The sequence below is a fragment of the Lissotriton vulgaris genome, chromosome 7 (assembly GCF_964263255.1).
Source record: "Lissotriton vulgaris chromosome 7, aLisVul1.2, whole genome shotgun sequence".
Taxonomy (NCBI): Eukaryota; Metazoa; Chordata; class Amphibia; order Caudata; family Salamandridae; genus Lissotriton; species Lissotriton vulgaris.
The window spans coordinates 1,773,015,757-1,773,033,391 of record NC_141695.1 but is presented as its reverse complement, the minus strand read 5'-3'; the positions used below and the strand labels follow the sequence as shown (position 1 = coordinate 1,773,033,391).

General features: G+C 45.9%; 1 protein-coding gene across 6 annotated transcripts in view; it reads right to left on the bottom strand.

The window, feature by feature from the left end:
* Positions 1 to 17,420, bottom strand: part of CBLC (Cbl proto-oncogene C) — a 216,203-nt gene extending 198,783 nt beyond the window's left edge. For 3 of the 6 annotated variants that reach the window (XM_086933141.1, XM_086933145.1, XM_086933144.1), the window contains exon 1: positions 16,856 to 17,316. In XM_086933141.1, the coding sequence (XP_086789267.1) occupies positions 16,856 to 17,184 (329 nt within the window). In that variant the 5' untranslated portion in view covers positions 17,185 to 17,316. Of the gene's footprint in view, positions 1 to 16,565; positions 16,619 to 16,855 lie in introns of those variants that run through there. The other 3 variants (XM_086933142.1, XM_086933140.1, XM_086933143.1) reach the window with 3 other exon arrangements.
* Between the last annotated feature and the right edge of the window lie 215 nt (positions 17,421 to 17,635).

Sequence of the window (17,635 nt, the reverse complement as noted above, 5' to 3'; positions counted from 1 at the left end):
TGGGAATAACAATTGACAATAAGTTGTCAATGAAAAACCATGTAAACTTGGTAAACAGCACCTGTTATGGGATTTTGCGGAAAATATGCAAAATCTTTCAATGGATTCCAACCGAATGCAGAAAACCGCTGGTACAGGGGCTTATTGTAAGCCGCATGGACTACAGTAATGCCTTACTAGCCGCAATCAACGAAGACCTCCTTTCAAAACTTCAGATTATGCAGAACACCGCTGCTAGACTTATTTTGAATCCCCCCAAGAAGGTACTTGTAGTGAGGATAGTCCCCCCAATACTGCGGAGACTTTAAAGGGGGTATCCCGCCATAAAAATTTTTTAAGGCTCCTACAGTCCGGCTCAGCACGGCGGGAGAGTGATTGCTCTGAAGCCCGTAATAATTTACAATGGGACTACTCGGGAGTCACTACGGGTCTTCCAAATATAAAAGGACTTCATGGGCCGGAATCTGGATCAATGCTCGTAGGTAATGAGCTGAATATACCCTCTTCAAATACCGTTATTTATGCAATGCTCAAGTCGATACAGAGTGAGGCTCGACAGGAGCATAAAGAGCGCAGCTAGCAACAAAAAAAATACAGGGGGCCATTCGTAAAAATACCAAAGCGTGTACAGAAGTAATCACCGGGACAGCAGCTTTGGAGGAGCGAATAGTGGATCTTGAAGCGGGTCTAGAAACTGTAGAAACCAAAACTACAGCTATAATGAACGGTATTCAGATATTTTGTGGAAACTTGAGGATTCCGAGAATAGGCTCCGTAGGAACAATTTACTCCTATTAGGGTCCAAGAAAAGGTTGAAGGGGAAGACATTAGAGGTTTTGTCCTAAAATTATTCAAGGCAGCTTTCCCGGAACTGGCCCATTGGTCATGGGATACAGAGATCCAAAGAGTCCACCGTTTTCCATTGATGCTTAAAAGACATGCAGGGGTGGAAGCAAAACCCAGGGCTATTTTGATTTTTTTTTTGGCACCTTTCTGTTAAGACAAGCTATTTTTGAAAAAGCAAGACCGGATGCCAGAAGGACTGCCGAGGGCCAAACATTTTTTGTGCTGCCCGATTTCTGTCACAACTGTAGAGTGGAGATGGTGGTTGCGGCAGTTGATTTCTCCATTTACAAAAAAAGGCTGTGAGCTCTACTTGATGAATCCCGCCAGGCTAAAAGTCATTCATCAAGGGAGAATTCAGGTCTTCTCATCAGAAATCCAAGCGGAGAGTTATTTAAAAGAACTGACAGATTGTTAAAGGACATTAGTCTGGCGTGAGATCTATGTAGCTTGTCTAATTTCATGCTTCTTCCCTTTTAGGATGTCAAATGTATATGCCCAGGAACCCGTATTTTACTTTATTCACCATATGTGTGTTTCTGTGTTGGTTATATTTAGGGTTAGGAAGGTGATGTAGAATCTGGATGGGTTGCGTGCTACACATAGGCTTGCTAGAGGTGGGGCTACTTGGTCTTCTTTCTAGAGTATAACTGCTCTATTGTTTATGGTTTGAAAATAAGGGGATGTCTCCTTCCTTCTTTCTTTATTCTCTCGTCTTTATTTTTGTTGGTTCTGGAAGACCAGGGGGTGATCGGGTGGCACCCTGACACGCGGGAGGCATCGCAAGGGTTTACGGACCTTTTTTGCCCAGTTGTTGGGGGAGGGAGGGTGGGCGGTTAGTTTCAGGGAGGGGGGAGGGGGAAGGGGGGTAATGAGAGGTTGGATGCAGGGAAGAGGATTGTACTTGTTAGATGATTTTTTTTTTTTATTGATGGTGGCAATCGTGGTACGACTGGTAATCTGGGATGACTAATATTAGGATTGCTTCAATAAATATCTGTGGGCTTAATGACCCAGACAAATGGCGCCGGTTTAGAGAAGACTTTCGCTATTTGCGGCAAGACATCATCTGTCTTCAAGAGACCCATATCGAAGGTACCCGCCATAAACTTTTAGAGTTTGAGGGATTTCAATTGGTGGCATGGACTAAATTGGAAGCCAAAACTAAAGGGGTTGCAATACAGGCCAGTCGGGGATTGGTAAATGCAACTCGCTCTTTGGCGGATGCATTCGGTCGGTGGGTCATTATTCAGGACAATATTCAGAATAGACCTTTCACACTGTGCTCAGTCTATGGCCCAGTATTAGACAATCCTGAACTATATAACTGGCTTAGGTTAAAACTAGTAGGCTGGCCTGCTCCGCTTATAATATGTGGGGATTTTAATATTAATATAGGTTGGGAGCTTTCCAGCTGTCCAGATAAAGAATACTGTGGCCGGAAGCCCTGTATATGTCTTTAATGCAAATGCTAGAGCTGCATGGTTTGATTGATACCTGGGTTCATTTCAGAAGAGATGATTCAGGCTTTACTTTCTATTCAGCGCCTCATAAAATCCATTCCCGATTAGATTATTTCTTTATTTCTTCAAGTCTGATACAAGGATCCAACATAATTAGATTTCCGAGAGTGATGTCGGATCATAATCTACTAGTGCCCAAGGTTAAAATTCATCACAGGGTAAAGAAACCAGATTCAATAACAAGAGGAGCTTAGAGGGAATATTACGGGTATTAATGGGAAAGGCCCTCCACTCATCAAATACAATCAAAAAAATTCCCAAAACCAGGGACTCATGTTAGTAATTATCTAGCAGGCATGCGACTTTGATAAGCCCAAATTCTCAAAAGTAAAATTTAGGAAAAACTCCCGATATTATTTCTATATTGAGGTGTTTGTCGTCTCTAATGCCTTACCATCCTAAAACAGACATTTTAGTCTGTCGTTATCACTGATTGTGGGGGGTTCGTAATTTTTCAACTCGGCGCAACCAAAAATGTCAGCCCTGTTTAGGACCATACACAGACCCACACATGTACCAAAATAATAAGTGAAAAAATGTGTGGCGGAGAGGAAGGCACCTCACGGGCGAACACCCTCGGGGCAATCTGGTCAGATGTTTACCAGAAACTTGGCCCCTTTCTCATCATAGGCGGCCGTTCCTATTCCAGAATTTTGGTGAGTAAGTGAAAAGAAAAGAGAGAAAGTGCATATCAAGGAGCTTTAGAGCGTGGCTCCTTGGACAAACAAAACAGAGTGAAGGATAAAATCAACAACCACACCACTTACACAACTTTTATTCATGAATCGGGTGTGTGAAGTTGAAATAAAAAGGAGGGTAGCTTAAAGTTGCATACCACTACCTGTGACCAACATGTTTCACTGCCCAGAAACCTTTATGGCAGATTCATCAGGGTCAATACTCTGTTACTGCACCCCCTTCCAACATCTTTTAAACAGGAAGCCTCATTCAGCTACGCTCCCTCGTACCAGCTGAACACAGGGTACTCCGCCGAACAGTCGGTTGTCACATCAACCGGACAAAAGAGGAACTTGGGCGTTATATCATCCCAGGAAGCTGAATAGACTTCCTGTTTAAAAGATGTCGGAAGGGGGTGCAGTAACAGAGTATTGACCCTGATGAATCTGCCATAAAGGTTTCTGGGCAGTGAAACATGTTGGTCACAGGTAGTGGTATGCAACTTTAAGCTACCCTCCTTTTTATTTCAACTTCACACACCCGATTCATGAATAAAAGTTGTTTAAGTGGTGTGGTTGTTGATTTTATCCTTCACTCTGTTTTGTTTGTCCAAGGAGCCACGCTCTAAAGCTCCTTGATATGCACTTTCTCTCTTTTCTTTTCACTTACTCACCAAAATTCTGGAATAGGAACGGCCGCCTATGATGAGAAAGGGGCCAAGTTTCTGGTAAACATCTGACCAGATTGCCCCGAGGGTGTTCGCCCGTGAGGTGCCTTCCTCTCCGCCGCACATTTTTTCACTTATTATTTTGGCACATGTGTGGGTCTGTGTATGGTCCTAAACAGGGCTGACATTTTTGGTTGCGCCGAGTTGAAAAATTACGAACCCCCCACAAACAGTGATAACGACAGACTAAAATGTCTGTTTTAGGACGGTAAGGCATTAGAGACGATAAACACCTCAATATAGAAATAATATCGGGTGTTTTTCCTAAATTTTACTTTTGAGAATTTGGGCTTATCAAAGTCGCATGCCTGCTAGATAATTACTAACATGAGTCCCGGGTTTTGGGAATTTTTTTGATTGTAAAGAAACCAGATACCTGGACTTTTAATAGAGGTTTGTTACGGGATAGCTGATATATTGATTGTATGGTCATCTGGATTTATAACCGAGAATAAAGGGAGTACCAATATACAAAACGTCTGGGATACACTGAAAGCGGGAATAAGGGGGGAGACTACACGTTATGGATGGGAGAGTCAGAGAAGGGAGAAACAAAAGTTACAGGAGTTTTATGGGGAGCTAGAAAGGGCTGAGATAACCCTAGCTAAGATTTTACTTGATGGTGGGAATGGGGAAATAGCACAAACACAAATTATCATAACTAAAGCAGCAATAACAGAAATTTCTCAGGTGAAAGCTGCAGCTAAATTTGTGGCTTGGCGCTCGAAAGTATATGAAAACAGCAAGAGAGCTGGACAATTGTTAGCGGTCAGAATTAGAGAGAAAGAAGCTGCCTCACGTATTAAAGAGATTTTAGATCCTGATGTCGGGTTAGTGTCGGATGAAGCGGCCATAGCTTTAGCCTTCCAGAAATGTTATCAAAAATTATATGACGAGGAGATTAGGGATAATGGGGAACTTCAGACGGATATTCAAAGCTATCTCGATGAAATAGAGGTCGGGGCCTTAACACCTGATGAAGTGGTAATGCTTGATGCTGAAATTAAAATAGAAGAATTGGGGCTGGCTATAGACTCTATCCCGAGCGCTAAGGCTGTCAGACCAGATTTCCTTCCCGGAGAACTCTATAGGACATTTCGGGTACAACTTATTCCTTTAATGCTAGAGGTTTTCTCACAGGTTTTAAAGGAGGGAAAACCCCCGGACACTTGGCGGAAGGCAAGGATTGTGACTTTAAAAAAAAAAAGGGAAGACACCTACCGATACTGGTTCTTATAGACCTATTACATTAATTAATAGTGACATTAAAATGTATTCTAAAATTGTTGCCAATCGGCTAGCAAGCGTGATTAAAACATTGGTCTCCCCTCAATAACACAGATTTGATCCAGGCCGAGAAACGATCAAACATATTCGCCGTACTATTGCACTGTTCGATTAAACCAAGGTTACAGGAGACCCTATGGCTTTAATTCTTCTGGATGCCGAGAAAGCTTTTGGTAGGGTCTCCTGGCCTTTTTTATGGGGTGCATTACAGCACTATGGTGTAGGGGAGAAGTTTATTGGCGCCATTAAGAGTATGTATGTTCAACCTACTGTGCAGGTTTCAATAATGGGGATCCAGTCTGCGGCAATAAATATTTGTAGAGGAACGAGGCAGGGGTGTCCTTGCTCCCCCTTATTGTTCGCGATTTATATCGACCCTTTAATCAGGACAATCTCAAATGAAGTTTTAATTCGTCCAGTACAGGCTAAATGGGGGGATACAAAAATTCTTGGTTATGCTGACGATCTTGCCATATTGACAGACTCCCCTCGGTCAGCTTTTCAAGGAATCCAAACTCTAACTTCACAATTTGGGGCAATATCGTGTTATCTTCTAAATGAAGCTAAGACGCAAAATATTTGCAATGATAAAATTGACTGGATTGATCTTCATATAGTAAGTAAATCCAAATATCTGGGGATAGAGATTGGTTCCAAACCTGACGAGATAGTGGAGATGAACCTGGATCCTTTAATATGTAAATTAGAAATTGAAGCACGTCGAATCAATAACTTACACCTAACTTTAATGGGCAGATGCAACGTTATAAAAATGATTTTTTTACCCAGGATTTTGTATTGTTTAAGAGCCATTCCCTTGTTGATTGACTTAAGCTGGTTTAAAAAATTAGATCGGTAAATATCATGGTTTTTGTGGGCTGGCAAGCGACCAAGAAGGGCTCTTAAGTTCATGACCCTCCCCAGACATAGGGGGGGTTGGGCGGTACCAAATTTCCAGGTATATTATTGATCTATAACACTCAGACATATTTCTGATTTATTAGATGTGGATCCCTTAGATCACTTCGATATCTCAATTTACCATTTAATTTTAGGACCTACAGCTCAGGGACTTTTGTTTAGACAAATAGATGTTTCATATTTTAAACGGGTCAGGTTTAGGGTTCTTTTGGGTGCCTTTAAAGTGTGGATATCAGTCCAGAAAATGCTAGATATTGGCAGACTACATACATATTCTCCGTTTGCAAATAACGGGTTATTCCCATAACATTTTCGGGATGCTTATTTTAAGGACTGGTCTGCCCATGGGATTAGGGCTGTCAGGGATATAATGTGCACCTATGGACTAATGAGTTTTGAAGTTATGAAACCAAAATATGGATTAGGTAATAGACAATTTTTTAAGTTTCTACAGGTTAGGCATTTTTTTAGTAAAAGAATTATAAATTGGGCTCTTAATCTGTTAATTGAAGCTATAAATGGGGCTCAAACAACTATATCCACGATTTACAAACTTTTGAATGCTAAGAAACCTGACGACCTGAGTAAACACTTTATGCGTTGGGAGGTTGGGGTACAAGCTGGTCAAGAGGCATGTGAAGATTCTCTGTTATATAGTCAATCTGCTTTCTTTTCCGCCAACCTGCAGGTGAAATGTTTTAAGACGTGGTTTAATTTGTATATAACACCTTCTCGAATACATAAATGAGGAGGGGTGGCTGGGATACACTGTTCACGTTGTGGGGAACTGGTGGTGGACAGTGTCTATATGTTTGCTTCCTGCCTTCTTTGGTTTATTTATTGCAAAAAATAGAACAGCGTTTGGGACAAGTGCTTTGTTGTCCTGTTGTATTAACACCACCGGTTATCATGCTTGGGGTCATCGATCAAAATATGTCTGAACCTGAACGCAAGTTGATATCCACTGCAATGACTGTTTTGAGAATATGTTCAGCTACTGTCTGGCTTGACCCTGCCCCCCCCCCCGACTGTACATGTTTGGTTCAGCAAATTTCTTAGTATTTATAAATGGGAAATCTCTGTATTTAAGAGAAGAGGGGTTAGGGCTCGGAGGGATGAGGAGCGGATGTGGGAACCCCTGACTAAATGGTTGACTTTAGAGCAGACATAAAAAAAAATCTCTTTTTTTTTCTTTTTTCTTTTTTCTTCTTCTTTTCTTTTTTTCTTGTTATTCTGAGCCCGTTTTGAGAAAGTTGTCACCATCTGATTTATATATGTGTATATAGGTATTTATATCCGTGTATCCTTTGCATCCACTTCATCAATTTGCTATCTCTTCCCTGAGACGAACCGTGTGGGGTGGAGGGTGGTTGGGGGGGGGGAGATAAATTGAAAATGGATATATGGCATGATAGGACTGACAGTATATGATTTGTAATTCTTGCTTTGTGAATATGGTGATTCATGCCATATCTCTTAATAAAAATGTTTTTTAAAAAAACAAAAAAACAAGAACCCCTTCAGCCTTGAGCCTGAGGATTCTTCATTGGCTTCCGGTGAAAAAGAGAGGTCACTGCAACATACTTTGCCTGGCCGACCAGAGCCTATTTGGAACCGGACCAAGCTATTGAGCTAAGAAACAGAATTGGTATCATCCAAGCAGACCGTTAAGATCCAGTACCAAACAGCTTCTTGACCCTCGACGAATTTGCACGGCAAGAAATGGTGGTCAATCTTTTTCTTTTCTTGCACCCGCCCTTTGAAACAAGCTCCGGTCCCAGCTTCTATCCATTTCCAATCACAAGCACTTCCGCAAGGAAATAAAAACTTGGTTATTTGACCATCAAACACGCTGCTATATCAAACCCCTAGTTCATTCGGAGTCTCCGCAAGCGCCAGGAGACCTTTTTTGTGACTTGTGCTCGCAATAAATTCCTTTTGACCGTGGTCTCCTGGGCTGCTGTAAAGTCCAGAGGCACCAGGAGGAAGGCCTCTGCTGACCGCGATCTCAAGGGCTGCTATGAGGTCCAGATAACCAGGAGAAAGGCGGCTGCTGACCGCGATCTCAAGGGCTGCTATGAGGTCCAGATGCACCAGGAGAAAGGCGTCTGCTGACCGCGATCTCAAGGGCTGTTATGAGGTCCAGAAGCACCAGTAGGAAGGCCTCTGCTGACCGTGGTCTCCAGGGTTGCTTTGAGGTCCAGAGGCACCAGGAGGAAGGCCTTCGCGGACCGTGGTCTCCAGGGTTGCTGGGAGGTCAAGAAGCACAAGGAGGAAGGCCTCTGCTGACCGCTATCTCAAGGGCTGTTAAGAGACGAGGCTGAAAGGCACTATGATGAAGGTCTCTGCTGACCGCGATCTCAAGGGCTGCTATGAGGTCCAGAAGCACAAGGAGGAAGGCCTCTGCTGACCATGGTCTCCAGGGCTACTGGGAGGTCAAGAAGCACAAGGAGGAAGGCCTCTGCTGACCGCAATCTCAAGGGCTGTTAAGAGACGAGGCTGAAAGGCACTATGATGAAGGTCTCTGCTGACCGCGATCTCAAGGGCTGCTATGAGGTCCAGAGGTACCAGGAGGAAGGCCTCTGCTGACCACGATCTCAAGGGCTACTATGAGGTCAAGAAGCACAAGGAGGAAGGCCTCTGCTGGTCGCGATCTCAAGGGCTGCTAAGAGACGAGGCTGAGAGGCACTATGATGAAGGCCTCTGCTGACCGCAATCTCAAGTGTCGCTATGAGGTCCAGAGGCACTGGGAGGAAGGCCACTGCTGACCGGGATCAATATGTAGTAAATAATCTTGCATACAATGGAAATTATGTTGTTTGAGCTGAATCCGGCTACAAGTGGAGGCCCTGAATAGTCTTACATTTGAGGGCGTCTCTATGAGGATGTCACTTGAGGATGTCTCTTTGAGGGTGCCTCTTGAAGGCATCGTCTGAGGGCATCTCTATGAGGGCGCGTCTTGAGGGTGACTCTATGAACAAATACCTTAAAGGCTTCTCCTGAGGGCGTCTCTTTGAGGGTGTCTATTGAAGGCATCGCTTGAGTGCATCTCAATGAGGGTGCCTCTGGAGGGTGTCTCAATAAGGAAATACCTTGAAGGCGTCTCTTGAAGGTGTCTCGATGAGGCTGTCTCTTGAGGGCATTTCAATGAGGGTGTCTCATAAGGGCATCTCTAGAGCGTGTTTCCATGAGCGTGCCTCCCAAGGGTGTCTCTATGAGGGAATACCTTGAAGGATTCCCATGAGGATGTCTCTTGAGGGCGTCTCTTGAGGGCGTCTCTTGAGGTCGTCTCTTGAGGGCTTCTCTATGAGGACGTCTATTGAGGTTGTCTCTTGAGGGCGTCTTTTGAGGGCGTCTCTTGAGGGCGTCTCTTGAGGGCGTCTCTTGAGGGCGTCTCTTGAGGTTGTCTCTTGAGGGCATCTCTTGAGGTTGTCTCTTGAGGGCGTCTCTTGAGGGCTTTTCTACGAGAAAATATATGTAAAGCGACGAAACAATAATCCCCAAAACCAGACACTTTCTGGAAAGAAGGACATGGCCTACAAGGCCCTCCACGACCAAGGACCCGCTTCATCAACCCCCGCCTCAGCTTCCACCAGCCCTCCCGACACCTGTGCTCCGCCTCCCTCGGATGGGTAAATGCAACCCGTTAGTTTTGGGGGGATCTTCTTTTTGTCAGTGCCTTCAAGCCAATCTCTGAAGAGTAGAGGGAGGGGGGTACAAGGAATTCAGAGGTTCGAAATAACGTTCTCGGCACACAATTAGCAGCAGGTCAAGGCTGGATAATATGTTGGGGGAAAACAAAATTATTCCGAGATTGGGAAGTCACAGGATCCCAGACGTGAGCCCAGGGTCAGACGGCTTGTAGGGCAATCAGGCAGTGCCCGAAGGGCTGGTCCGGCAGGGCAGCGACTGGACCAGTTGTGTTGGCTCTTTGTGGCCTGTTTCATTGCCTCAGTTCCCTGATCTGACCACTAACATCACCTGCAGCAGCACAAATGTACGGTCTCCCCCCCCAGCACTGGCCTTTCCTTGAAACGTGTTTCCCTTCTTCTCTTTCATGCTCTCCCTTTCTCCCCCCATGCATTCTCTTATCTGTTAGTTACCTTCTCACTTTCTCCTTTTTCTCACTTTCTTCCACATTCATTCCCTCTTTTCCACTCTCACTCTCTTTTCTTCGTCTCTCCCGCACACCCGCCCTCTGCTCTCCCTTGCTCTCCCTCTCTCAGTCTCTCCTTCAGCCTTCCCTTGTCTCGCTTCTGATAGTCTTGTTCACACTGTGGTTCTTTCTCACTTCCTCCTCACGTGGACCTGCGACTTCTTATCTGTTCATTCCTTGGAAGGAGAGGAGTTAACACGGGGTTAAAGTCTTTTACCTCTCTTCTTTTGAATTTGACTTTGAGCCTTGCCTCTAAGCTTTATGATTCTCATCATATAGATGTCATGAGGGAAATTTAAGGGTCTTGTTCTGTTGAACAATCATTACATTTTCAGCTGCTAGGACTAACTTCCCCGTAAAGTCCTTTGAGGTGCTCTCTGGTGACCCTCACAGAAGGTTGTCTCCCTGAACTCTGCATGTTTCCTACTCTTCAACGTCCTTTGAGGCCCTTTCTGGTGACACTCACAGTGGTATATTTCATATCGGTACCCTGATATAGGTCCAGGGAACATCATACATTTTCCTTACGTCATCTCCCCTTCATTTCATATGAACGAGCCATATAAGGACATAACTCTAAATTAGGACAGACTGCCTTCTATGGACATAACGCCGAATAAGGACTGTAGCCTTTTATGGACTAAACCTTTCAGCTTCGGAGGTTCAGAAGCCATTGGCTCCCTTGTCCCTTCTTGTCCCCTACACCCCTAGCAGTAGCCTTCGTTCTGTCTCTAAGAATCTCCTATCTGTCCCCCGAACAAACAGAGTCAGATGGGGTGGAAGGGCCTTCTCCTCTATGGCCCCCAAACTGTGGAATGAACTCCCTTCCGAGTTAAAAGCACAACCTTGTATGGCCCTTTTTAAGAAAGCATTAAAAACGCGGCTTTTCACCGAGGCCTATCAATGTTTCTCTGATTTTCTTATTTGGCATAATGTTTGGTTAGGCGCCTTGACGCCCGCTGGGCAAAGTTGCGCGCTATAAATTGCTTTTCATTTCATTTCATTTCTTTTTATAGTTCCATGTCGAGGGTGGGTTTTTCCCAATCGATATTGCTTAGATGTCATCCTTAGCACATATGAATAAATTATGAGTACACTCTCCAGGAGGTATACTCCACCTCTCCCATCGATGCACAAGGTCTAATCCCCAACGTCATCCTCATACTGAACAATGAGTAACACAGGTACATAGACTGTATAAATACAGCACCTCTTGCTATCAGAGAGCTGGAGGGAACTGAGACTTTAAGGCCGGCACACTGACCAGAGACGCTGCAGCTCCGGCATGCCATTGCTCCAGCTGACAGTGGTCTGACCATTACATCAAGAAAAATTACGAAGTTCCTCTGAATGGAAGGTAGTGAAATCCTATCCTTTCGTGATGAATGGTGTGTTGTAAGGAGGGGAGTTCTCCTTGTGTGAACAAGGGCTCTCACACACCTAGCGAGCTAGATGTCATGCTTCATCATTTGAGCCTGTCCCTCGTCAGGTCGGCGCTGCCATACCTGGCAGGCACCCGAAACCGGGGCTCTTTGTCGGGATCTTTTGTTCCCTGCCGGTGGGTGCAGTGGGGGTGAGGGGGCCTAGTGTGTGTAGATGCAAGTGGGGGTTAGTGAGTTAAAATAGGTCAATTAGTTCTAAACACACTTTTATTCAAGAGGTAAACTGCCTAATTAAAAGGTGGAGAGGGGAAAAAAAATAGTATTTAAGTATCTAGTAGTGCGTGCCCTGCTCTCAAATGATCCACATGTTTCGTGTCTTAGTAGTCAGTATGATCAGGACACTTCTTCAGGATCAGGGTGAAGCTATCTACATATAGGTAAGTGTAAAACTACATACCCAGTCAAAGTCAATGTAGACATAGCTATACTTGTTACAAGGATTACTTGCTACAGTCGCCGGCAGTTATAAGGACGCCAATCGGGTCCCGCGTTCAAGACGCTCCTGCTGTATCGACCTACCCCTCCGCCGGCGTCTGACGATCCCTTACGCGGTGTCCAGCTCAAGTCCAGGACAAAGTCCCACTCTCTCACTATTCAGGTTTGAGGGTTCAACTAAATCCTAGCAGGATTCTTGGCTCTTACACTTAGGCTTAGACTTAGGTTCTTTCACACCCACGCACATGCTAGGCACACTTAGGTGCATCTAGACAGGCATCTTAGGAGTATGCACTTTATTTTATAAATGCATTTTATATTCATGTATGTGTTCATGACTATTGCAAAATGGCAGAACAATACTATTTCTTTTTGTTCACTGTACTGCTGGTTCTATATCTCTGCTACTGTCTTACAGTTGTAGCAGCGCACTTATTTTACATGAGAAGATCAACGGAACAATAAGTTCTTATTGTAAACACACCTAACTAGTTCTTCTGTGTATCTCTCTGAGAGCAAAACAAGCAAGCACGAGTGACTGGGTGGAAAGTGTATATTGTTTTCACGAGTCTGAGGTTATTATGTTCTGAGGTTGCCTGAAACTAATCTCTTTGATAACAGGAGATTCTAGTGGCACTGCGATCTACCTAATGTGAAAACATAGGCTGAAATATTTGGTGGGGGTGTACAGAGTCAGTTTGCCACCAAGTCCACAGTATATGGTATCCGTAAACAGCGTAGGTCCTGCATGAAAGGGTACTATCGGAACGACACTACATGGCGCCCAATGTGTCAATCATGGGTTACCCAACGTGGTATATACATGGCGTACTTACTCAACAGTAGAATCGGAGTATCTCAGTCATGCGTATTCTCAGAGACCCTACTTAGAAAACCCAGAGACGTCTGGAGTAGGTGGGAAAAAACTCTGCCACAGCTGAGTAGGCGAGATATCCTATGTATTGACGGTTGGTTAATCAAGCTTGAAAGGAAAATTTCCCAAAATTTTGCATAAAACCATTGCATAAAACCTTTTCATAATTTCCTTGAACAGTAATTCCGTGTCTTAAACACGATGTCTGTTGAGAACGGAGATTTAAACCCAATACACCAAGGACTTAATCAGTCTGGTGAGAAAGATGCAAATGCAAAACATATTGCACCCAAAGTAAGAGCGACTTTGACAGTTAAACTTGTCAAACATGGGTTATCACCCAGAGGAAGTGTAGTAATAATCGTGATAGAGGCACACGAAGATTTCAAAACAGAGGTATTCTACTTGTGGGTTATATTCCCAGAAGCAGATGCTGTAACAAAAACTTTTCATTATTACACACATGATGAAGTTCCAGCGGCTTGCACTCCGTTTGAGGAGACAGATTCCGCCTACTTTCCAGTAACATATTTTCTGGTTTAATGGCGCCCCACCCCACACAAGAACAAGACCAAGGCTTGGTCCTATAGGAAGACCAGGAGTAACATGGCAATATTAGCGACTTATGTACCACATCCAGACATTGACACAATGCCACGTGATGAACTACTTGTTCAAATGAAAGAGTTGATAAAACTCTACAGAAACTTAAGGACACTAACGGTCCAACCTACAGTAATTACAACTACTGCAGCTCCAACACAGAGCTCAGGTACTAAAATTACTCCACAAACATTAAAAGTGCCCACAAAACTTGAACAAATTCCTTTCTGGGTAGCTCAGAAAATAACCCAGTTAGAAGCAGTATTTCCAAATATAACACCAATTGAAAAACACAGAATGTTAACACTCTGCTTGCCCATGGGGATAACACCACAGTTAGAGGATTGCATCTCTTGGGGTACAGTCTTTGCTGCCATATTTACCACAACCCATGGTATTCCTTCATTAGACGAAATACCAGATGTATTAAGACAAATACAAAATGAGTACAGAGCAGAACCTGCCCTAAGCTTAGGGATGAAGTTATTAAATAACTTTTACCAGGGGTCAGCCATAATACTAGCTAACATTAAAGGGGAAGCAGCATTAGAGGCAATCCGCCAATGCCTAAGGAAGGTCGGCCCGTTAATTCAGGAGGCTGAACTACCCAAAATAATTGAAACTGCTATGCAGAATTAGGCAGAGAGAGTTTGGGGAAAGAGCTTTAAAACCACTACTACAGGGCAGTCCTGAAAAGGACACTTCTAAGCAGACACCTACTTCTTCAATAAAAGAAGTGTGAAAATAAAAAAAGAAAATTCTAAAGACAAGAGATCTCAATCCCGAGGTAGATCTCCTCCACAGGAGCCCTCTGAAAAGAGATATAACCTTAGGAATAGGGGTAACATTAGGAAACCTGACAGGTATCAGGATACTGAGACATGTTCCTCTTGTTCCTTTCAGGGCTCGAAGAAAAGCTCGAAAGAGAAGGACGCACACAGTCCAGAGACAAATAGCACGCTCAAAACTTGACTTCTGAAAAAGAAGATAAGCAAAATTCAAAACCACAATTTAAGAAAAAGAAAGTTGCTGGTCTGAAACTCAGACATGCCCAGAACTCTGAGGACTGAACTTCTGAACGAGGAATGGGCTCTGACGATTGTGGACAGTGCGGCAGAAGTAACAATAGCTCGCCTGAACCTGAAGGAATTTCTGGTGACAGCGGAGTTGAATGATTACATCACAGTGGAAATACCAGACACCAGGGTAAGTATCCCACATAAGTTATATGAAATAACACTCCAGCGGGAGGGGGACAAGCCCAGGAAAGTAAAAGGTCTTTTTTGGAAGAACTTATCATCTGGTTATGACATCCGGTTAGCAGACCAAGAGTGGCCACCAGCATTCGTAATAGAGTGCCCCAGGGGAGAAAGTATAGGTGGAGGCTAATGAAATGTGACAAGTGTTTGAAGGAAGCTAGGAGCAAACATGGTGCATTTAAACCGCCTCAACCAAACACCTCGGGGGACAACGTTTTTTGAGGAGACAGTAAACAATTTAAGAATTAAAATGAAGACGACTCACAGAAGTAAATGACCGGTAGTTTTCACAACTTAGACGTGTGTCCAACACGGAGCCTCGTTTCAATGTGGTGGGGCCGCGGAGTGTAAAACTGCTTGCGAAGCACGCAGTGGACAGCTCACGTGGCGGGGTGGAATCACAGCATGCAGAGCACATTGTTGGCACCTTTGGTTTAAGAACCCTTTATAAAGTTTGCGAGGACCCAAGCACTCCAGTGACGTCATGCAGCCCGTAGGATTGCACTCAGTCTGCGTCTTATTTTTTTAATCAAAATTTCTCATGAGGGCGGAAGCCTTTCTGTTATTAACAGCTGAGGAAACACGTTCCCATGCAGTGAGGGGTGAGGAGGCTAGGACTTCAGTATAGCGGCAGATGTTTTTCACACAATACCGCTGCTCGCTTGAAAGAATCTGGGGGCAGATGTATCAAAATACCTATTTGCGGTTCTCAAATAGCGATTTTTTGAGAATCGCTATTTGAGAATTGCAAAATGGTATGTATATAAAAAAATCGCAACTTTTGAGGGATTTCTTAAAATTCCTATATTGCGATTAGCAAATTGCTAATCGCAATTAAGGAATAATTTCCCATTCATTTCCATGGGCCAGGAGGCCCATAGGAATGAATGTGAAGTTATTCTCAATTTGCGATTCGCAATTTGAGAATCGCAAATTCAGAATAATTTCAAGGGTGCAAGGGTGTCATAAGGGCACCCTGATGCACCCCTGAAATTTACATGTGTGCTCATATGGCGCACATACATGCCCTAAGGGCATGTATGAGCACCACATGGCACCTTCACAAATGCCAAACAGTGCATTTGTGAAAGAATTCGCAAATTAACACCAACTTGAAGTTGGTGGTAATTTGCGATTTCTTAAGGTGAATTCGCAAAACTAAAATGTTTCTTACATAGCATTTAAGAAATCGCTTTTTGCGATTCCTTAAATGCTTGTGCAAAGTTAACGAATCGCAAATTTTGCAATTCATTAACTTTGCGATGCCATTTCATTCATACATCCCGTTTTCCTGATTTTTAAATGCAAACGTTGCTTTTCAGCGAATCGCAGCGTTTGCGACTAAAAATCCTGTTGATACATCTTCCCCTTAGCCCCTTGAAAAGAGCGGGACAACCTCCTCCACTCTCTTTTCAGGCCGTGGCGCCCACCACTTGAGCAGGCAGGTCTCCCCTGCCCCTGGGTCCCCCCTGCCCCTGGGGTTCCCCCTGCCCCTGCAGTCTCACCTCTCCCTGGCACTCTCACCTCTGGGCTGATGTCTCCTGGTAGATGCTGGCCTCCTTTAAGAGCAGACTGGCCTGCTGGGTGGTGGCCCCCCTGCTCCTGGGGCCCCCCCTGCCCCTGGAGGTCTCCCCTGCCCCTGGAGGTCTCCCCTGCCCCTGCCCCCCCCCCCTGCCCCTGGGGTCCCACCTGCCCCAGGCAGTCTCACCTCTGGGTGGTGCCCCCCCCCGCCCCTGGGGCTCCTCTGCCCCTGGGGTCCCCCTGACCCTGGGTCCCCCTTGCCTCTGGGCCCCCTGCCCCCACCCTGGGGGTCTCACCTCTGGGCAGATGTCTCCTTGTAGATGCTGGGCTCCTTGAAGAGCTGGCTGGCCTGCTGGGTGGTGGCCCCCCTGCTCCTGGGGCCCCCCTGCCACTGGAGGTCTCCCCTGCCCCTGGAGGTCTCCCCTGCCCCTGCCCCCCCCCTGCCCCTTGGTCCCCCTGCCCCTGGGGTCCCACCTGGCCCAGGCAGTCTCACCTCTGGGTGGTGCCCGCCCCTGGGGCTCCTCTGCCCCTGGGGTCACCCCTGCCCCTGGGCCCCCCTGACCCTGCCCCCACCCTGGGTTCTCACCTCTGGGCAGATGTCTCCTGGTAGATGCTGTCTTCCTTGAAGAGCTGGCTGGCCTGCTGGCTCTTGCTCAGCAGGTTGCTCAGGTAGACCCGGAAGTAGGCGTCCTGCAGGAGGCCCTCCAGGGGCACCGGGCGCTCCAGCCGGCGCAGCGCCTTGAAGGTCTCGGGCAGGATCTCCAGCAGGTAGGGGGGGCTGTTCTTCAGCTGCAGCCGGGGGTTCTGGCACAGCTTGGCCAGCTTCTCCACCTCCCGCAGCGCATTCTGTAGCGCCTTGGGGTCCGAGGGGACAGGGGCGCCCCCCTTGGAGGCTTGGGGGTGCCCTGAGGCCATGGCAGCGCTGGAGCCCACCGGGCAGACACTTCCTGCAGACAGAGGGCGAGAGGGGCAGGTGTGGGAGGGCAGAAGAGAGAGTGGGAGGAGAGGGAGGAGGGAGGGGAGAGACAGGGAGGAGAAAGAGAGGAGGGAGGAGAGAGAGGGAGGTGTGAGAGTGGGAGGTGAGAGGGAGGGAGGAGAGAGAGTGGAGGGGAGAGAGGAGGGAGAGAGAGGGAGAGAGAGACGGAGAGGGAGAGAAGGGGAGGAGAGAGGGAGGGTGGGGAGAGAGACAGAGAGAGAGAGAGTGGAGGGGAGAGAGGGAGGAGAGAGAGACAGAGAGAGAGTGAGAGAGAGAGAGTAGAGAGAGAGAGAGAGAGAGAGGGAGAGACAAAGAGAGAGAGAGAAAGAGGGGAGAGAGAGGGAGGGGGAGAGAAGCGGAGGAGAGAGGGAGGGAGGGGAGAGAGAGAGG